General features: G+C 46.2%; 1 protein-coding gene across 1 annotated transcript in view; it reads left to right on the top strand.

Moving 5' to 3' along the window:
- Positions 1-22,232, top strand: part of LOC311122614 (uncharacterized protein) — a 33,154-nt gene extending 10,922 nt beyond the window's left edge. Inside the window, exons 8-10 of the mRNA XM_084196955.1 lie at positions 213-506; positions 1,753-1,844; positions 20,785-22,232. Of these exons, the coding sequence (XP_084053081.1) occupies positions 213-506; positions 1,753-1,805 (347 nt within the window). The 3' untranslated portion in view covers positions 1,806-1,844; positions 20,785-22,232. The remainder of the gene's footprint in view (positions 1-212; positions 507-1,752; positions 1,845-20,784) is intronic.
- The last annotated feature ends 331 nt before the right edge of the window (positions 22,233-22,563 follow it).

Raw genomic sequence — 22,563 nt, forward strand, 5'->3', positions numbered from 1 at the left:
TGTGCTGTGTCAAGCTATTCTGACATATTGTGTGTATAATTTGACTGGATTTGTTTACCTAGGCTGCAATTCTTGTACAATATATACATTACACATCTTTTTGCCCAAAAATCATGTGATGAATCATCTGAATGCCTAACTGAGCATGGATGGACTTGATATCTTCCAATATGTTAGACACTGACATGATTAGCTCTGTACTCCCTCCGCAGCAGATAGTGAGAAAAGCTCTGACCACCCTCCACCTGCCAGCCCTGTGGACAAACCTGATGCTGTGGCCCCTGGAGATGTGGCCGCTGGGGCCCCTGGAGTTGTGGCCGCTGGGGCCCCTGGAGTTGTGGCCGCTGGGGCCCCTGGAGTTGTGGCCCCTGAGGCCCCAGTGGGGGAGACTGACGACGAGAACACTGTCTCCAACAAGACCTCAGTGGAGTCAGTGGAGGCCAACGAGAACAAGAACAACAACAACACCATCACCACCGCCAGGATCGCTACAACAACACCAAGAGGTTTGTATAGTTCAATATCTGCTACAACCTCTCCATCCTCTGTGTGTGTCGTTCTGACGGGTTGGGATAAAAGAGAAGTCACATTTCCGTTGAACATTTCTATACATCTTCTTCTAACGTCATGGTATCTATGGCTATTGATGTCATGTTGTTCCTCGCCGTTCAAAAAAAGTGGGCTAAACAAACCACACCTCTCTTCGCTTCTTTGCGTCGTTTGAAAATACAACGAGACAGATTGGTTTATCCACTTCCTCTTTCTCTGTAATTGACTCAGGGATACAATGTTGAACAGAAGTGTTCTACTATATCTTGAACATGCCTCCCCTGGGGAGAATGTAATTAACACAGGATGGTGATAGCTCCACAGCTCCCAGACTATGTCCATATCTTAGGGCGAAGAATTCTTCTATAATTGTGTGGTGAAGACTGAACCAACAACTCAACAGGACATTTAGTTCAAGCTGTCGTTGTCTAAAGCAAAAGACAGTTAATAGTTGTGGCGTTCCTCATAGCAGTGGAAAATAGGTTCATGCACACTTGGGACGCTTGAGTGAGTTTTAAATGTCTTGTGAAAAGCATCACTATATGGTCAAGCCATTGCAAGTGACAGGCAATGGTTAGCAGCAGATGTGTGTATTTGACCTTTCCCCTTTACTAAGAGATGTCCTAGAGCTCAATCCGAGAGAGAACTCCAGTTGGCCTTTCAGTCTTTCAGAGGTCCAAAAATGCATGGAATGTTTGTAAACTGTGGCTATACGGTCACTCGTAAGGATGACTATAGGACACATATTCCATTGTTTAGTCCCACTACTATCGGATGGTTCTACAGTATATGATTCAGAACACATGTTCTACCCATCACATCACATCGGTATTGAATGTTCTACTTTGGCAGGGATGAATGTTCTACTTTGGCAGGGATCCTGACTTTAGGTCTGCTGCCATTACTCAAATATTTTCTGGAATGTATGAGTGCAGGGATACAAGTATCTTATATCAGCATGCATCCTTTTGTAACCATGGTGAAATGTAGCTATAGGTCTAGGGTTAACACTCCCCATGTTCATCACTTCATCTATGTCCTGTCTCCTCATTATGTTGTTTCTCTGCTCTTCTCTCTCTCTCTCTCTCTCTCTCTCTCTCTCTCTCTCTCTCTCTCTCTCTCTCTCTCTCTCTCTCTCTCTCTCTCTCGTCTCTCACTCTCACTCTATCTCACTCTTACTCTCACACACACACACTGTCTCAGGATGGGCCATTACCAGCAGCTTCTCTGAGGTTCCTCTGGACAACCCAGCCTAAAAGAGATCCTCCTTTATCTGCAGCCCCTTCACAACCACGGTAAGCCCACATCGGACCCCCAGTTAGCCCCCAACAGACCCCCAGACAGCCCCCATCGGACCCCCACCGTAACCCCTAGATCCCCAATCACCCCCCAACCTCCCCCTGCAGCTGCTGAACCACTTCCCCAGCTCAGGTGTTAGTAAACGGATCAGCCCCAGCCAGGTCAGCAGGCCGCAAACGACTTTTGCTGGAAGTGCCAGAAGTGTTACTGAACCGGTCTCCCTGAATGAACATTGCAGTATAAATAGGACGTCATAACCACCAATCTACCGGTACTGCTGGTTATTAACATGTCGTTATCTATCTGCATTAGATTATGGGTTCCCATCTTCGTAAATCTTCTTGACGAGGCTAATCCACATTGATTTATATATATATTCCTTGAAGGGATGTTTGTGGTTGTCGATGCATCTGGACTCAATTCTCCATTGGCAGTCATAAGATATTGCAGCATATATCAAAGTTTAATTACTTGTGTAGGGAGGATTTATATAGGCTCCTGGTTGAGTGAGGGGGACATATGTAGGCGTATTTGTTATACCTCTGCAATTTTCTAACTTAGTTATTGGACAGATGTCATTTAGCCTCTACAAGAACAAGTCGTACTGTTAGATGGAAACGACCACAACTTGCGCATCAAATATCTTCCACAATCTACCAAACAGCTCCCAACCATCTAAAATATCTCCTTGCCCACTTGCCGCAAAACAATGCATTTCCGATTTCCACTCATACTCTCTCATATACCTTTTCTGCTCATACCTCTGCTTCTTATCTCATTTCGATCAGGCATTCTAGATAGATTCCTCAGACAGACCCCAGCAGTTTGGGTCCTCTCAGTCAGTCAGACAGGAAGTTATAAATATAGCCCACTGCACCTGTGTTCCTCTTCTCTCTGAAGCCTGCCGCCAGTGTAGTGCTGCAGCCCAGGGCCTGGACCTTGAAGACCTGAGGAATCCACCCCGCTCTTAACAGACGATGATAGGCCCAGATCTTAGGCCCTGCCGCCGAGACGCATCGTGTTAACAGTCACGGATTGTGTCCCTTATCACAAAAAAGCAGTCCCCCCAGAAATCCCTGGCATCTCAGGTCCATCTTGGGTTGTCAATCCCTCACTTGTTCGCACCCCTCTCGTCCGTCCTCCCCCCTTTCTCTATCGCTCTGTCAGTAGTTTTGCTTGGCACGCTTTTTTGTGTGACCCTTAAGATGACCTGTAGTGTTGACATTTCCTCATACTGTATAGTAGAATCACATAATGTAGAAAGATGTCTAGTGACCATCCCTTATAAAACTACATTTACAGCAGAATGAATTAGGTCTTATAAAACTACATTTACAGCAGAATTAATTAGGTCTTACAAACCTGCATTTAGAGCATCATGAATTAGGTCTTACAAAACTACATTTACAGCATCATGAATTAGCTCTTATAAAACTACATTTACCACAGCATCATGAATTAGGTCTTATAAAACTATATTTACAGCATCATGAATTAGGTCTTACAAAACTGCATTTACAGCATCATGAATTATGTCTTACAAAACTACATTTACAACTAGCCGGTGCCCCCGCACATTGACTCTGCAACGGTACCCCCCTGTATATATAGCCTCCCTACTGTCACTTTATTTTACTTCTGCTCTTTTTTTTTTCTCAACACTTTTTTTTTATTTTATTTTTTTTATTTTTTTTTACTTTTTTTGTTTAAAATAAATGCACTGTTGGTTAAGGGCTGTAAGTAAGCATTTCACTGTAATGTCTGCACCTGTTGTATTCGGCGCATGTGACCAATAAAATTTGATTTGATTTGATTTGAATTAGCTCTTATAAAACTACATTTACCACAGAATGAATTAGGTCTTATAAAACTGAATTGATAGAATAATGAATTAGGTCATGTAGGAGAGTGCAGTTAGAAGTGAAGGCTACTGCCTAGCACCCCTGACAAACCTGTCCTGTCTGGTATTAAGGAAAGGCTGGATCAGAGGGCTGGGGATTTGTAAGGCAGCCCGATGCGGGTCAGTAGGAGGAGAGGAGAGACTGTGGACTAATGGATACATTTTAATGAACACCGTTTTTTATAATGCAGGTATGCATGTATACACTACGTATGTACACAAATATGCACAGTGTAACCATAGTCATTCTTAAAGATGACTGACGTGTCTCCAATCTCCATCTTTAAGGTGGGTGAAAACATCAGAGAAAGTCTTGCTAGCTTCAAATAAGGTGGCTATGCTGTGGCTGTGTATGTAATTACAATCGTCGTCTTCAGACCGCCATAATTAGTTCATTAGAGGATTGGATACTTGGTCCAGACAGAGCCACTCTCTGAAGAAATGACTACCTTGGTCCAGAGTCTTTTACAGTACAGGAGGCCCCATACCACCTACATTACATTTACATTTACGTCATTTAGCAGACGCTCTTATCCAGAGCAACTTACAGTTAGTGCATACATTATTCTTTTTTATTTTCATACTGGCCCCCCGTGGGAATCGAACCCACAACCCTGGCGTTGCAAACGCCATGCTCTACCAACTGAGCTACCTCCCTGCCGGCCATTCCCTCCCCTACCCTGGACGACGCTGGGCCAATTGTGCGCCGCCCCATTGGTCTCCCGGTTGCGGCCGGCTACAGCAGAGCCTGGATTCAAACCAGGATCTCTAGTGGCACAGCTAGCACTGCGATGCAGTGCCTTAGACCACTGCGCCACTCGGGAGGTTGGATCCATTTGACACGTGATTTATTTACAGATGTATTTAACAGGATCGTTGGAGACAGAGTAGACCATGTAGATGGAGAATAACTAACCATAGATAATATATGATGACGTTAATAATCCTACATGTGTAATGTAGCAAAATACAAGTGTTAAAATGACATGTTTTATGCTAGTTTCTATTTACCTATGTCACAATCATTTATAATCACATATACACACCGTGTAACATTATAGTTCCTGGAGATTGTGCTACGTAATTGCTCCTATACCATTGCCTTCCAGAACTTTTGTATGACTTACACAAACAGTGAGAGCTGAGTCTACCAGGGCTACCTTCTAGCTGCAGGTTATTGATATGGTGTAGAGTTTCACACTGGGGGAGTGATATTTGATCACGGTAACTACAGCAACATTATTTATATTTCAGCATAGGAAAGCAAGTATTCCCATTGATAGGCTTGGTAGTTACACTCTTAGAAAAAAGGGTTCCAAAAGGGTTCTTCGGCTGTCCCCATAGGAGCACCCTTTTTGGTTTTAGGTAGAACCCTTTTGGGTTCCATGTAAGGTTTTACATGGAACACAAAAGGATTATACCTGGAACCAAAAAGGGTTCTTCAAAGGGTTCTCCTATGGCACGTGTCAAACTCATTCCACGGAGGGCCGAGTGTCTGCGGGTTTTCACTCCTCCCTTGTCCTTGATTGATGAATTAAGGTAACTGATTAGTAAGTAACTCCCCTCACCTGGTTGTCTAGGTCTTAACTGAAAGGAAAAACCAAAAACCAGCAGACACTAGGCCCTCCGTGGAATGAGTTTGACACCCCTGTCCTATGGGGACAGCCGAAGAACCCTTTTAGGTTCTAGATAGCACCTTGTTTTCTAAGACGATAGCCTATTATTCTCACTGTTGAATTGTAGTTATTAACTCTTTATTCTAAATACAGTGGAAAAGAGGATCGATAATACAGTAGATTCAGCTGTGGATTTCACATTCAGCATGAGGAAAAAAGGCCCTTCTTGGAAGGCAAGGTCGGCCTTGCTCATACACAATAAGAAAAGCTGTCTATTCTGTGCTTTACATACAGAGAAAACAGACTGAATCGACCTTGTAAAAAAGGAGCCAAGAAAGAAAGAGAAAAGCTAGAAACAACCACTCCTTTCTTCCTTCCACCTGGTTTAGGTAGTGATGAGCAAGCTGAAGTTGAAAGGCCTCTTGCCTCCCCCATCCAGGGGAGATAATGGATATGACCTGACAGCTCATAAAACAGCATAATTAGCTGGTTAGGCCGGCTGTGTTATTTTCCAATCAGGGGTTTTCTTTCATGTCCGTCAGCCCACGTTGGAGGAAAACATTTCCACTGCTGTCGGGGGGAACGGGGGTTATCATAAATTTGACTCTGGAATAGCCCGCCGGTCCAAAGAGAGGGGAGAGAATGTGGACAAGCCTAGCTAGTAATTAGTGTGGGCTATTTTATTGGCCGATAGGGGCTTTCGTTCGATGTGATTGGACACACAGGTTCAAAGACAGGGCAAGGCTATGTAGAGACTCAGAGGTCAAGGGTCAGATTATGTTATCTCATTGTGCTTAGATATATTTGTCATTCATCTACCCCAAAATAAATCATTTCTTGTTTATGTAGTGGCATTGCTGTCCCCAGTAATAAAAAAGAAACCAGATCTCCATTTTGGGGTTTGAGACTACCATTTTGGACGTCCCAATGGATCTATGGCAGGATAACAGTGGCGTAGGTGTGAGAGGGGGCCTGGGCTCAGTAATAACAGTGGCTGGGTGTGAGAGGGGGCCTGGGCTCAGTAATAACAGTGGCTGGGTGTGAGAGGGGGCCTGGGCTCAGTAATAACAGTGGCTGGGTGTGAGAGCGGGCCTGGGCTCAGTAATAACAGTGGCTGGGTGTGAGAGGGGGCCTGGGCTCAGTAATAACAGTGGCTGGGTGTGAGAGGGGGCCTGGGCTCAGTAATAACAGTGGCTGGGTGTGAGAGGGGGCCTGGGCTCAGTAATAACAGTGGCTGGGTGTGAGAGCGGGCCTGGGCTCAGTAATAACAGTGGCTGGGTGTGAGAGGGGGCCTGGGCTCAGTAATAACAGTGGCTGGGTGTGAGAGGGGGCCTGGGCTCAGTAATAACAGTGGCGTAGGTGTGAGAGGGGGCCTGGGCTCAGTAATAACAGTGGCTGGGTGTGAGAGGGGGCCTGGGCTCAGTAATAACAGTGGCTGGGTGTGAGAGGGGGCCTGGGCTCAGTAATAACAGTGGCGTAGGTGTGAGAGGGGGCCTGGGCTCAGTAATAACAGTGGCGTAGGTGTGAGAGGGGGCCTGGGCTCAGTAATAACAGTGGTGTAGGTGTGAGAGCGGGCCTGGGCTCAGTAATAACAGTGGCTGGGTGTGAGAGGGGGCCTGGGCTCAGTAATAACAGTGGCTGGGTGTGAGAGGGGGCCTGGGCTCAGTAATAACAGTGGCGTAGGTGTGAGAGGGGGCCTGGGCTCAGTAATAACAGTGGCTGGGTGTGAGAGGGGGCCTGGGCTCAGTAATAACAGTGGCTGGGTGTGAGAGCGGGGCTCAGTAATAACAGTGGCTGGGTGTGAGAGGGGGCCTGGGCTCAGTAATAACAGTGGCTGGGTGTGAGAGGGGGGCTCAGTAATAACAGTGGCTGGGTGTGAGAGGGGGCCTGGGCTCAGTAATAACAGTGGCGTAGGTGTGAGAGCGGGGCTCAGTAATAACAGTGGCTGGGTGTGAGAGGGGGCCTGGGCTCAGTAATAACAGTGGCTGGGTGTGAGAGGGGGCCTGGGCTCAGTAATAACAGTGGCTGGGTGTGAGAGGGGGCCTGGGCTCAGTAATAACAGTGGCGTAGGTGTGAGAGGGGGCCTGGGCTCAGTAATAACAGTGGCGTAGGTGTGAGAGCGGGGCTCAGTAATAACAGTGGCTGGGTGTGAGAGGGGGCCTGGGCTCAGTAATAACAGTGGCTGGGTGTGAGAGGGGGGCTCAGTAATAACAGTGGCTGGGTGTGAGAGGGGGCCTGGGCTCAGTAATAACAGTGGCGTAGGTGTGAGAGCGTGGGCTCAGTAATAACAGTGGCGTAGGTGTGAGAGGGGGCCTGGGCTCAGTAATAACAGTGGCTGGGTATGAGAGGGGGCCTGGGCTCAGTAATAACAGTGGCTGGGTGTGAGAGGGGGCCTGGGCTCAGTAATAACAGTGGCTGGGTGTGAGAGGGGGCCTGGGCTCAGTAATAACAGTGGCTGGGTGTGAGAGGGGGCCTGGGCTCAGTAATAACAGTGGCGTAGGTGTGAGAGGGGGCCTGGGCTCAATAATAACAGTGGCTGGGTGTGAGAGGGGGGCTCAGTAATAACAGTGGCGTAGGTGTGAGAGGGGGCTGGGCTCAGTAATAACAGTGGCGTAGGTGTGAGAGGGGGCCTGGGCTCAGTAATAACAGTGGCTGGGTGTGAGAGGGGGCCTGGGCTCAGTAATAACAGTGGCTGGGTGTGAGAGGGGGCCTGGGCTCAGTAATAACAGTGGCGTAGGTGTGAGAGGGGGGCTCAGTAATAACAGTGGCGTAGGTGTGAGAGCAGGCCTGGGCTCAGTAATAACAGTGGCTGGGTGTGAGAGGGGGCCTGGGCTCAGTAATAACAGTGGCTGGGTGTGAGAGGGGGCCTGGGCTCAGTAATAACAGTTGCTGGGTGTGAGAGGGGGGCTCAGTAATAACAGTGGCGTAGGTGTGAGAGGGGGCCTGGGCTCAGTAATAACAGTGGCTGGGTGTGAGAGGGGGGCTCAGTAATAACAGAGGCTGGGTGTGAGAGGGGGCCTGGGCTCAGTAATAACAGTGGCTGGGTGTGAGAGGGGGCTGGGCTCAGTAATAACAGTGGCGTAGGTGTGAGAGGGGGCCTGGGCTCAGTAATAACAGTGGCTGGGTGTGAGAGGGGGGCTCAGTAATAACAGAGGCTGGGTGTGAGAGGGGGCCTGGGCTCAGTAATAACAGTGGCTGGGTGTGAGAGGGGGCCTGGGCTCAGTAATAACAGGGGCGTAGGTGTAAGAGGGGGCCTGGGCTCAGTAATAACAGTGGCTGGGTGTGAGAGGGGGCCTGGGCTCAGTAATAACAGTGGCTGTGTGTGAGAGGGGGCCTGGGCTCAGTAATAACAGTGGCTGGGTGTGAGAGGGGGGCTCAGTAATAACAGTGGCGTAGGTGTGAGAGGGGGCCTGGGCTCAGTAATAACAGTGGCGTAGGTGTGAGAGCGGGGCTCAGTAATAACAGTGGCTGGGTGTGAGAGGGGGCCTGGGCTCAGTAATAACAGTGGCTGGGTGTGAGAGGGGGGCTCAGTAATAACAGTGGCTGGGTGTGAGAGGGGGCCTGGGCTCAGTAATAACAGTGGCGTAGGTGTGAGAGCGTGGGCTCAGTAATAACAGTGGCTGGGTGTGAGAGGGGGCCTGGGCTCAGTAATAACAGTGGCTGGGTGTGAGAGGGGGGCTCAGTAATAACAGTGGCGTAGGTGTTGGAGCGGGGCTCAGTAATAACAGTGGCTGGGTGTGAGAGGGGGCCTGGGCTCAGTAATAACAGTGGTTGGGTGTGAGAGGGGGGCTCAGTAATAACAGTGGCTGGGTGTGAGAGGGGGCCTGGGCTCAGTAATAACAGTGGCGTAGGTGTAAGAGGGGGCCTGGGCTCAGTAATAACAGTGGCTGGGTGTGAGAGGGGGGCTCAGTAATAACAGTGGCTGGGTGTGAGAGGGGGCCTGGGCTCAGTAATAACAGTGGCTGGGTGTGAGAGAGGGCCTGGGCTCAGTAATAACAGTGGCTGGGTGTGAGAGAGGGCCTGGGCTCAGTAATAACAGTGGCTGGGTGTGAGAGGGGGCCTGGGCTCAGTAATAACAGTGGCTGGGTGTGAGAGGGGGCCTGGGCTCAGTAATAACAGTGGCTGGGTGTGAGAGGGGGCCTGGGCTCAGTAATAACAGTGGCTGGGTGTGAGAGAGGGCCTGGGCTCAGTAATAACAGTGGCTGGGTGTGAGAGGGGGGCTCAGTAATAACAGTGGCTGGGTATGAGAGGGGGCCTGGGCTCAGTAATAACAGTGGCTGGGTATGAGAGGGGGCCTGGGCTCAGTAATAACAGTGGCTGGGTGTGAGAGCGGGCCTGGGCTCAGTAATAACAGTGGCTGGGTGTGAGAGGGGGCCTGGGCTCAGTAATAACAGTGGCTGGGTGTGAGAGGGGGCCTGGGCTCAGTAATAACAGTGGCTGGGTGTGAGACGGGGCCTGGGCTCAGTAATAACAGTGGCTGGGTGTGAGAGGGGGCCTGGGCTCAGTAATAACAGGGGCGTAGGTGTAAGAGGGGGCCTGGGCTCAGTAATAACAGTGGCTGGGTGTGAGAGGGGGCCTGGTCTCAGTAATAACAGTGGCTGTGTGTGAGAGGGGGCCTGGGCTCAGTAATAACAGTGGCTGGGTGTGAGAGGGGGGCTCAGTAATAACAGTGGCGTAGGTGTGAGAGGGGGCCTGGGCTCAGTAATAACAGTGGCGTAGGTGTGAGAGCGGGGCTCAGTAATAACAGTGGCTGGGTGTGAGAGGGGGCCTGGGCTCAGTAATAACAGTGGCTGGGTGTGAGAGGGGGGCTCAGTAATAACAGTGGCTGAGTGTGAGAGGGGGCCTGGGCTCAGTAATAACAGTGGCGTAGGTGTGAGAGCGTGGGCTCAGTAATAACAGTGGCTGGGTGTGAGAGGGGGCCTGGGCTCAGTAATAACAGTGGCTGGGTGTGAGAGGGGGGCTCAGTAATAACAGTGGCGTAGGTGTGAGAGCGGGGCTCAGTAATAACAGTGGCTGGGTGTGAGAGGGGGCCTGGGCTCAGTAATAACAGTGGTTGGGTGTGAGAGGGGGGCTCAGTAATAACAGTGGCTGGGTGTGAGAGGGGGCCTGGGCTCAGTAATAACAGTGGCGTAGGTGTAAGAGGGGGCCTGGGCTCAGTAATAACAGTGGCTGGGTGTGAGAGGGGGGCTCAGTAATAACAGTGGCTGGGTGTGAGAGGGGGCCTGGGCTCAGTAATAACAGTGGCTGGGTGTGAGAGAGGGCCTGGGCTCAGTAATAACAGTGGCTGGGTGTGAGAGAGGGCCTGGGCTCAGTAATAACAGTGGCTGGGTGTGAGAGGGGGCCTGGGCTCAGTAATAACAGTGGCTGGGTGTGAGAGGGGGGCTCAGTAATAACAGTGGCTGGGTATGAGAGGGGGCCTGGGCTCAGTAATAACAGTGGCTGGGTATGAGAGGGGGCCTGGGCTCAGTAATAACAGTGGCTGGGTGTGAGAGCGGGCCTGGGCTCAGTAATAACAGTGGCTGGGTGTGAGAGGGGGCCTGGGCTCAGTAATAACAGTGGCTGGGTGTGTTAAAAGGGGCCTGGGCTCAGTAATAACAGTGGCTGGGTGTGAGACGGGGCCTGGGCTCAGTAATAACAGTGACTGGGTGTGAGAGGGGGCCTGGGCTCAGTAATAACAGTGACTGGGTGTGAGAGCGGGCCTGGGCTCAGTAATAACAGTGGCTGGGTGTGAGAGGGGGGCTCAGTAATAACAGTGGCGTAGGTGTGAGAGGGGGCCTGGGCTCAGTAATAACAGTGGCTGGGTGTGAGAGGGGGCCTGGGCTCAGTAATAACAGTGGCTGGGTGTGAGAGGGGGCCTGGGCTCAGTAATAACAGTGGCTGGGTGTGAGAGGGGGCCTGGGCTCATTAATAACAGTGGCTGGGTGTGAGAGGGGGCCTGGGCTCAGTAATAACAGTGGCTGGGTGTGAGAGGGGGCCTGTGCTCAGTAATAACAGTGGCTGGGTGTGAGAGGGGGCCTGGGCTCAGTAATAACAGTGGCTGGGTGTGAGAGGGGGCCTGTGCTCAGTAATAACAGTGGCTGGGTGCTGCTGGGTGGTGTTTCCTGCATGTATGGGTTTTGATGTAGTGACTGAGATGACAGGGCTCTGTCATGTCACCTGTCTGGGTTTATGGTTTATCACAGGGAGGGATTGGTGGAAAGGCATATACACACACACACACACACACACACATACACACACACACACACAAACACACACACATACACACACACAACCAGGACAGAAACAGCTGGTGTCAGCTGATCTAAAATCTGCCTCTTGTGTCCTGCGCAACACAACAATGTTAGCCCACTGAGCTAAAAGCATTCGCTTGGGGAGCTAACATAAGTCTTCAGGACTCAGGAAGTTACTCATTAGACAAGTTTGATTCCCCAAACGATCTCCACTACATAAGCAGTGTACCCTCCGCCCTGGCTCACCAACTGAGTTAGACATTGTGCAGGGCTCCACACTGAGAATCATTAAACAATAGACCAATAATCTATTTTCAGCTCAGGTCGTGTAATATGACAACAGCTGCATTTATCTACAGACTGATATTTATAATGTTAGATTAGTATTATGTGGCTCACATAGCATGAGTAGTCCTCTATCCTGACAATTATTAGTCATTACAGTATATAGCCATGAGATTAAACACTTGTATTTTAAATTAGATTAAAACACACACGTTTGTGTTGGTGGCTGACTGCTGTCTGTGACCGAAGTTTGAAGGTGGAGTCAGGTTTCAGTGTTGATAGTACTAACTGTCTGAGGGTCCCAAATGCCCTATGACAAAATGGCGTCTCTGGCGTCTAGCTTTTTAATGTGATACTGTTATATACAGGCTCTGGATGTTACTGTTAGCCACTGTTGTTCTGTCAAAATACATTTCTTTGATAATGAAATGTATGCATCTTGTTTGACATGATGTCAACTTTTAATCCCTAAATTCCATTACTGACTGAAAGACCACATAATGATAATGTTGATAGTCATTGTTTATCACACATTGTCAAACGACACCCCACATCTAATTTTGTAAACACATTACCCTAAACATTGCATACACCCCTTCTTTAATCCCTTGTGCCCTACTTCTTTAAAGCAGCCCCACACAGAAGGTCTTGAATTTCCTCCCTGTCTCCTTGTTTCTACCCAGCCAGTGTGTTGAGAGATGCAGAGTAAAGGTTCCCTTTGATGCTCAGATAAAGAGTTAGAAGGTCTTCAGACGCCCTATGCTGGCTGGGCTCAGCACGCACGCGCGCACACACACTGGCCTGGGTCCCCTCCTACATTGAAGTCAGTGGAGTCTGCTGAGGGGAGGACGGCTCATAATATGGCTGGAATTGAGTCATTGGAATGTTATAAACCACATGGAAACCACATGTTTGATACCATTCCTTTGACTCCATTCCAGACATTATTTTGAGCTGTCCTCCCCTCAGCAGCCTCCACTGGTTGAATTTGCTGCGCTACATCCATCACAGATGGTGGATTTCTCTGTAAATCCTCACGCCTTCTTTGTTTACCTCTATTTGTACTGCTAACCCAGGCTGGATTGTAACGGGATAGGTCTAGCAGTGGAGCTATTGACATATACATGTATATTCCACGTGGGAGTATATTCACTTCTGGTTGGTAGGCAGAAACAGAAGCACTTCCTACAACCGCAACCCAGCTGTCTTTTCCTTTTGGCTTTTTATAAAGCGACGAGGTCGTGTACTTCGGACAATCTAAATGTGTTTAGAACGCAAGAGGTGAATTTACAAGAGGGTCACTTACATGTGTTAATTAATCCATTATAAACATTCACCCGAGGCTTCCTGTTAGCTTTGCATCTGTCGTGAACTTGTCGTAGCCTTTTGCCCTTTTCCTGTTTCTTTTATTCTTTTCTTTTTTTTTTTTACAAACACTCAGTTAAAACATTAGTATATTTAGCCATGACTATATTTAAACGTTAGTATGCAGCCCTATCTCACAGTACAATACACAGCTACTGGTGTGGGTGGAATGTAGCTAATGTAGCTGGCTAGCTGCTCGCTATGGAAACACTTTATCACTTCCTGTGGCAGAGGTCAGAGCAACCTGGGTGTCAAATTCAACTCGTGAAAAATCCAATAACTGAGTGAGAAATACATTTACTAGTTCAACCAGTTGATTTAGTGGCAGTTGTTTGCTATAACGACCTTAAGTATACAAGTTAATCAATGACAAAATTGAGATAACCCTTAGCTAGTTTAGATACCATTTGGCTCGTTGACTATTCTGGATCTCCACCATTGTTCACCCCACGACAACCTTCATTTGTAGCCTGTGCTAGAGGACAAGGCTAGTTGAAACCTAGATTGCTTTCCAAACAATTTAGAGGCAGCTTGTTTTGAAAGCAAGCCCCATTATGCGGTCATGGCTTGCCTTTATAGAAGACGCCGAAACCTTGACAAATGGGGTCAAGGCAACAGATGCTTGAGAGCTATCTATAACCAATAAGGAACTCCAACCTCTCTCTCTCTCTCTCCCATAGTCATATAGTCGCCTAAAATATAGCCTCTTGTTGCTATCAAACTCTTGTTGCGTAGTAAGCTGATTAGCCTTGTTCATTAGCTTTCTGTAGGATACAAGGGAGTATAATTGAGACATTGATTTGTGTATGTATTGCTAGCCCTGATCCCTGATATTTTTACACACTATACCGTGCCTCTTTATGAAAGGAAGTATCTCTCCTTTATGTGACCTGAAACCATGCGACAACCCATTAGTCATATCGGCAGTGCGTTTACCACTGCTATCTGGTCCAGAGATCAGATCTCGTTTGTGTAATACCACACACACATCTCACGTGTTCACTTCCTGAACTTGTCTCCACATCACAAAACCGCTAGGTGGGGTCGGTCCAACTTCCTGCTTGGGTTCCTTGACCTTCAGTGACCCTTCGCGATGGGAGCTAAGTGAAAAGGTCAGAGGTCAGCGGAACCTAATTAAAGGGTATACACTGACCACAAGGAGGAGAGTGCTGTACTCCCTGTGTCCTAGGAGACACACCCACATTCTTTAGTGGTCACTGAGACGGGTCCATGCAGAGGTTGAGGTAGAGGGAATTGTCCTCAACGAACATCTAGACCTGCACACACTTAAAGCTGCAATATGTAACTTTTTGGGCGACCCGACCAAATTCACATAGAAATGTGTCATTCTCAAGTCTAAGAAGCGGTAGATCTGTTCTATGTGCGTTATTTCTATGCTTCCCGTTCTTACGTTTCAGTTTATTACACCAGCTTCAAACAGCAACATATTTTTGGTTAATTATAAGATATTTCACAGCGGTTTAAATGGTACAATGATTCTCTTGCTTGATTGGTCAGAAAACTGAAATTAGGCAAACTATTAGAATTTTAGCAACAAGGAAATGGCGGAGCGATTTCTGCATACTGCACCTATAAACATACAGATGCCACACACACACACACACCAGGTAAAGGAAGAGAATTCTTAAGAGCTTCCTTTTACAATTTCACTGTTCACCATACCCTCTACCTAGCCCATCTTTGATGGACGGCAGAGGACGGGTGACCTTTTGAGTGTTTATGTTTTAGACTCTTCACAAGAGTTCTACCGTAGCGGTCACATTTGCCCTTCTTCTCTCTCTAGTATTCCCGCCATGCTATGCCAGCAGACAGCTGGTTGCCAAGTGCTGTGACACACACACACACCGTTATCGACTTCGCTTTAGCCGCTACACGCTATGTAATAATAATAATAATAATACCTGTCTGTCAACAAAGGAAGCAGATGATAGAAAGGCAATGGCAATAAAATAATATGGCTATAGGTTTGATATGCTATACGGAAATGGTATTTACACCTTGGTAGCTTAGCTTGTCTAAATAGGGGTCCGTTGTTCAACACGTGCTTTCCAGATAGCATCTATCTTCGTTGCGGGTAGCAGCAGCCTTGGACACTGTGTGTGTGATCTGGTAGCGTGCTATGATGTGATGCCCACTTTGCCCAGACACTATTCCTAGGGATAGAGGCTACTACTCTATTCTATTACTGCATCTGGATGTTCCATTGAGCTTTACAAAGGAGACCAGGCCTAAAGGCAGTCTATTGCAGATCTTAATTTGAGACAGTTTGCAACAGGAAATGTGAATTATTATGTGGATTATAATTCATCAACGTTTTTGTAGGGGTAGATACATTTTTCGTAAGGGAAAATCAAGTCTGAAATTTCAACGTGGAAAATGACTAACTTCAGAAGCCATTTTGAACCTCAAATAGACCACGAGTTTTAAATGTCCTCCTCAACAGGGCGATCAAATTAAGATCCTACATCTGTACCTAAACTCTGAAGTTTAAATCAAGTCTCCTAGACAAACAATGAAGGACAATGATCCAGTCATTGAACAAAACCCTTACAGTTTCTCTAATAAACACCCTCTGTCACTTCCAGTTGTCTTGCAAACAGTCAGTGCTTTGAGAACCTACTAAGAGTTCAGAAAATCATTTGTGGGGAGTTGGGAGGTGCAGTTAGTCGAACGTCTCTAGCAGTCGGCAGAACTAATGTCAGGCTTTGTTTACGGAACAGAATTCCCCTGGGGCAGGATTATCCAGATAAACTCAGAGGAATGGAGTCCGCCCGCCAAACGCAGGATTAGGGAAGTGGCCGATCCTTTCAGCTCCTCTAGAGCCCCTGGGCTCAGTTTTTCAAAAGTTATCTATCCGGATTTTGGCAATCGGATACGATTAAATGCATAGAAATATAATGAATAGAATGTGAGTCCCCATTCAACTCAATCATTCATCCGTTTTATTCATTCTATTTCTATGCATTTAATCCTATCCGATAGGCGAAATTCAGACAACTTTTGAAAAACTGGGCCCTGGTGATGCCTTCTCCACATCGTGTGTGTGAGCTGTCAGGAATGTCACCCATTCACAAATACTGTCACCTTTCTATGTACAAAACAATAGGTACTGTGGATGGATTTAGTCTTAGTTCCTGACAAGGTATTTCTATTCTCATGAGCCATAACCAAATCTCTACGTCAGTCAAGAGAGAGCATGGTATTTCCAACTATCTTACTATCTCTGGATGGACTGACGTCATAGTACCAAACCAGTCGTCATTCTGATCTCATTGACAGTCCCCATGTGATCAGATTCTGTGCTGGTGGCTCACTGTTTGGGAGGAGCAGCAGCCATATCAGCTTTATGTCCAACCCCACAATGTGTTATAGTCTGTGACTTCAGTAGCATGTAAGGGATAGACCTGTCACCATCCTCTGCTTGGTGTATTTTCTGTCGGTGTCCCCATCCAACATGTTTGGTTGTTTTAGCATTCCTGTCCACTCCTCCTGGGTCTGACCTGCTCTCCGGGCCTGGCGGGGCTACTGTGATCAGAGACTTGGTGAAAGATGGACATTCACCTGCTGGTATCGCCTCAGGCATCAGCTCCAACCTCCAACATTCCTTCCTCAGGCCCAAACTGACGAGTCACACCACTGCTTAATATGCCTGTGTCTTTCAGTGTGTTAGTCATCACAGTCGGGGAACTTTTCTCCCCACTCTCCAGGTGTAAGAACAGTTTACTTTAAATGAAAGCTTTAAGAATGTTACACTGCGGCCACTACTGATACACTTTGAAGTGTGTGTATGGTGATTTTAAAATGGAGATGTTTTACCAGATGTTCGATAGTGAAATATTACTAGTTGAGAAATAGTAATACAAGTTGATGAAGGGCTGTGCATATTCATGACTATGATGAATTTGGCTTTTGTTGTTGTAAATGTAATGTATTATGGTTATATTGCACATAAACCCAATAGAAGAAACACCTTACCTTAAAATGAACTTGTGGTTGTGTTTGTCCTCAGTGAGCTTTCACATTGATATTTACAACCGCATACTAAATCTATAGTAAATCGCTGTGTTGCTTTGACCTAATAGCTATTACGAATAGCTGTTCAACTTTTTAGCACTTAACCTTTCAGTTGTTAATCCATCAGATCAAACAGGTTTTTGCTTCCCCAGTTATTTTCTCCTATGGGTTATTTTGCTGTTTTTACATGCCCATACTAATAGGTACAGTGAGGGAAAAAAGTATTTGATCCCCTGCTGATTTTGTACGTTTGCCCAATGACAAAGAAACGATCAATCTATAATTTTAATGGTAGGTTTATTTGAACAGTGAGAGACAGAATAACAAAAACAAAATCCAGAAAAACGCATGTCAAAAATGTTATATATTGATTTGCATTTTAATGAGGGAAATAAGTATTTGACCCCCTCTCAATCAGAAAGATTTCTGGCTCCCAGGTGTCTTTTATACAGGTAACAAGCTGAGATTAGGAGCACACTCTTAAAGGGAGTGCTCCTAATCTCAGCTTGTTACCTGTATAAAAGACACCCGTCCACAGAAGCAATCAATCTATCAGATTCCAAACTCTCCACCATGGCCAAGACCAAAGAGCTCTTCAAGGATGTCAGGGACAAGATTGTAGATCTACACAAGGCTGGAATGGGCTACAAGACCATCGCCAAGCAGCTTGGTGAGAAGGTGACAACAGTTGGTGCGATTATTCGCAAATGGAAGAAACACAAAATAACTGTCAATCTCCCTCGGCCTGGGGCTCCATGCAAGATCTCACCTCGTGGAGTTGCAATGATCATGAGAACGGTGAGGAATCAGCCCAGAACTACACGGGAGGATCTTGTCAATGATCTCAAGGCAGCTGGGACCATAGTCACCAAGAAAACAATTGGTAACACACTACGCCGTGAAGGACTGAAATCCTGCAGCGCCCGCAAGGTCCCCCTGCTCAAGAAAGCACATATACAGGCCCGTCTGTAGTTTGCCAATGAACATCTGAATAATTCAGAGGAGAACTGGGTGAAAGTGTTGTGGTCAGATGAGACCAAAATGGAGCTCTTTGGCATCAACTCAACTCGCCGTGTTTGGAGGAGGAGGAATGCTGCCTATGACCCCAAGAACACCATCCCCACTGTCAAACATGGAGGTGGAAACATAATGCTTTGGGAGTGTTTTTCTGCTAAGGGGACAGGACAACATCACTGCATCAAAGGGACGATGGACGGGGCCTGTACCGTCAAATCTTGGGTGAGAACCTCCTTCCCTCAGCCAGGGCATTGAAAATGGGTCGTGGATGGGTATTCCAGCATGACAAAGACCCAAAACACACGGCCAAGGCAACAAAGGAGTGGCTCAAGAAGAAGCACATTAAGGTCCTGGAGTGGCCTAGCCAGTCTCCAGACCTTAATCCAATAGAAAATCTGTGGAGGGAGCTGAAGGTTCGAGTTGCCAAACATCAGCCTCGAAACCTTAATGACTTGGAGAAGATCTGCAAAGAGGAGTGGGACAAAATCCCTCCTGAGATGTGTGCAAACCTGGTGGCCAACTACAAGAAACGTCTGACCTCTGTGATTGCCAACAAGGGTTTTGCCACCAAGTACTAAGTCATGTTTTGCAGAGGGGTCAAATACTTATTTCCCTCATTAAAATGCAAATCAATTAATAACATTTTTGGATTTTTTTGTTGTTATTCTGTCTCTCACTGTTCAAATAAACCTACCATTAAAAGTATAGACTGATCATTTCTTTGTCAGTGGGCAAACGTACAAAATCAGCAGGGGATCAAATACTTTTTTCCCTCACTGTAGGTAATTGGCCTAGACACACGCATCGCTCTTTACAAAGTGGACAATTACATTTCTATTCTATTGTATTCTACCATGCAGTGTAGGAATATTGACTGCATGGAACAGGTGTGAAGTTTAGAGGAGACTGTTGTGATGACGAGTGGTCGTTTCCAGAAGGCCAGATCTGCTTTACTGCACGCCGTAAAAGCCCAGAGGAGAGGGAAAGAGCGATGATAAATTGTAACGTTTGAAACATTCCCTCTGTGATGTCATAAAGCAATGATAAAACAGGTATATAGTCAGTTTAGGACAGAAAGTATTTCTGATTTCACTTAGTTTCCACCTGTCATTCTTAGAGGGGGTGAAGGCAGTAAACAGGTCTATGCAGGTTGTAGGTAATGAGACTGAAAACCGGTTGAGGTTTTGCTGTATTACTTTCCATCTCCAAAATGATTGGTGAAAACCTTCCTCCACTACAGTGCAAACACTTGACCCATAGACCTTACTACAATGTGAGCAATCTAATCAATTGGAATCACTACTTTTGTGACCCAGCATTTGAGCTCTTTTGTTCAGAGACCAGATTGAGGAGGTGGTAGTCTCTAGCTGGATTCAAGTTAGCCTTAGTAGCATTTTCCCCAGAGTCACTAAATCCCCAGTGGAATGTCAAGTCTTTCAGTGACTAGGTTTCTCCTTCACTATAGTAACTGCCTAACTGGGGTCCTCTCCACACAGATCCCTATCTGTTCCTATATGGCTCAACTTTAGCTCAGTTTAGCCCAGCCACTCTACAGAGCTGTGCGAGAGCTCACCTGTCCTGCAATATGCAATCAGACCCTTAGTAATCACATAAGCTCTGCAATATGCAAACAGACCCTTAGTAATCACATAAGCTGTTCTCTGTTACCTGGTCTCCTTTTTATTGCATGCATTTGAGATTAACGGCGGTCACGTTTGAAAGTGCAACGGCAGGATATAAGAACTGTAAGGATGAGATACTCATACAGCATGGTCGGTTTAATTTATTTGTGCATTTACTATATAGAGTGCACTCCATCCATACCCAATAAACACCTGTTAGCTTACTTCAATTCTTATTTGGGTATGTAGGTGTTTTATGTATGAAATCCGTACACGCAGCTTTTTGTCAATCTAAAAGTTAATCTAGGCTAAGTCATCTATGAATTTTTAAGGGGTTGAACCACCTCAACTCCACAGTCTTCACACCTAGGGGGCATAAACCAGTTCGGAGAATCCATAAAAGGGTTATCATAAATCACTTCAATATAGTTTTTTGATGAGGGGGAGGGAGGGAGGGGGGGTGGGGCATGTCAGGTATCCTGTCCCTCAAACAGCTGTTTCAGCACAGGGGTCAAGGGTCATGTCAGAGGCCACATAAACATGGTCAAAGCAGAAGGTACGGCAGGGGGTTACAGGTGAGGAGAGCCAGGATAATGGTGTCACAGGATGACTAAGGACACAACTTTCCAGGAAAATCCAGCCAGGTAGAAATATAGATGGAGAAAGGTAGCCCAGTGATAAAGAGGGAGTTAGATCTCCCCATCGTGACGGCCCATCGATTACAAAGCAAGATTAGCAAAGGTTGAAGCTAAGTGCGTTTCAGATGAGTAACAGTTCTGCACAACAAAATGAATCATTTGAATCATGAGTGTCTCACTGACTTCTGTTGCTGACTTCCACGTTGTTTTCTTTGTGTTTTTTAGACTGAAGAAAAAACGTGAAGTAAAAGGTAAACTCATCGGAAACGCCTGAAAACAAAGTATTTCATTCAATTCATATTATATAGGCTAGCTGATTAAGTTGATGTTTTCTCTGTCAATAAACCATTTGTTAACTATCGTTGTCTTTTAAATCTCAGGATAACCTATGGATATGCTAAGTTAACTTTCACAAATGCTATCTTTATATTCTGGTACTTACATTTTATTATACTGTATTTTTGTCATCATAGCCTTAGGAGTGAATAGGCCTAATTTTGATTAATTCATCTTGTGTGTATATAGTTTAGATAGGTATTATGTCTTTAAGGAAGAGTAGCTGTCAGGATGTATTCATGTTGTTATTCTGATTTACTTAGGATTTATTCCATGGCATTGTTGAATACTCATTTCTGATTGGCTTGAAGGGCATTCTAGAGCGTGCATTATATATTTATATGAAGTCATACGAGATATGAGGTCATGTATGAACTTTCAATTGTTAATATCTCTGTTTCCAAGATAATTTTTTTGGGGAGATCAGTTTCAAATCTTTATGCAGATTCTTCACATTCCCTCTCACCCTCAATCTATATTGTCAATTCATTTGTCATTTTGAAAAACCGGCAATACTTCCATCGTCATGTTCTGTACATTTTATTTGCATGGACTTGATTGCATCCTTTTTGGCTCTTTTGATGTCAGTCGCTACATAAATGTAGTGAATGTGTCACAATATTTCTGTTATTGGGCCATCAAAGTCCTACTCAGCTTGAAGCGAGTGTTTTATTAATATTCTACCCCTCATGTGAGCTGGGCCAACGTTGCAGATAGAAATGTCATGATTAGAGCTGACGTTATTCCTGATTCCGCATGTCAGAGAGGCATGCTTGTTCTGCACAATATACTTCTATCTGAACGTTTCACAATGTTATGCCCTGCTGAAAGCAGCACTGGTCCCCACCTACAGTAAACTGGACCCTGCGAGGCCACCTGTTATTACCCTCATGAATGAGAAACCAGGCTATCGGGCCAATCCACTGCATCTCCATCCAAGAAGAAATCCTAAAAGGCTTATGGGTGGATTGCTGTGGATAATGCTAATGCTAATAATAGCAGATATGCTATAATTTACATCCAGTAAAACAGGACAAATAAAAGGAAAGGTCCGCCAGGGCTAGATACCGTGATAACAGCTGGGAGAGGTGGGACACAAACTGTTTCCTTTACAGGATAGTTGATCCTCTTTCTACACACTCATTCACAAACATCCCAATGTAGTGTTTCATATTATACCTCCTTTTTTTCATGCATCAAGTCTCAAATCTTGACCCAAAGAAAACATGTAAAAAGCAAAGTAGTCTAGAAGATGTTTCCATAAATAATTCCTTTAATGCTCTGTGTAGAATACCTGTTTCTCATGTTTGTACATTTAAATAAATCTATCAAAAACATTGGCAGCATTTAGTTGTTGTATTTCTAAAAGGCGGAGACAGCACTTCCTTCTCACAGATTTTTCAGGAGGATTTTTTTTTTGTCAGCAAACCTTTCAAAATAGCCGTCATTGTAACGAAGTGCCCCTAGTCTCAAACATGTAATTTCTTCTTGCTGACTGGCCAACTGTCCAGCTGCCCGCCTCCAGTCCCGCCGGTCATATTATGGTAAGTGTAAACACGGGCTACAGGTGAAAATGCATTCGCTTCAAAATGACAGCGTTAAAAGACAGGAATTCCCTGACACTGTGCCACACACATTCCTGGGACTGCAGTGCAGCACTCCTTCAAG

Source organism: Coregonus lavaretus (assembly GCF_964263955.1).
Source record: "Coregonus lavaretus genome assembly, contig: HAP1_SCAFFOLD_2320, whole genome shotgun sequence".
Taxonomy (NCBI): Eukaryota; Metazoa; Chordata; class Actinopteri; order Salmoniformes; family Salmonidae; genus Coregonus; species Coregonus lavaretus.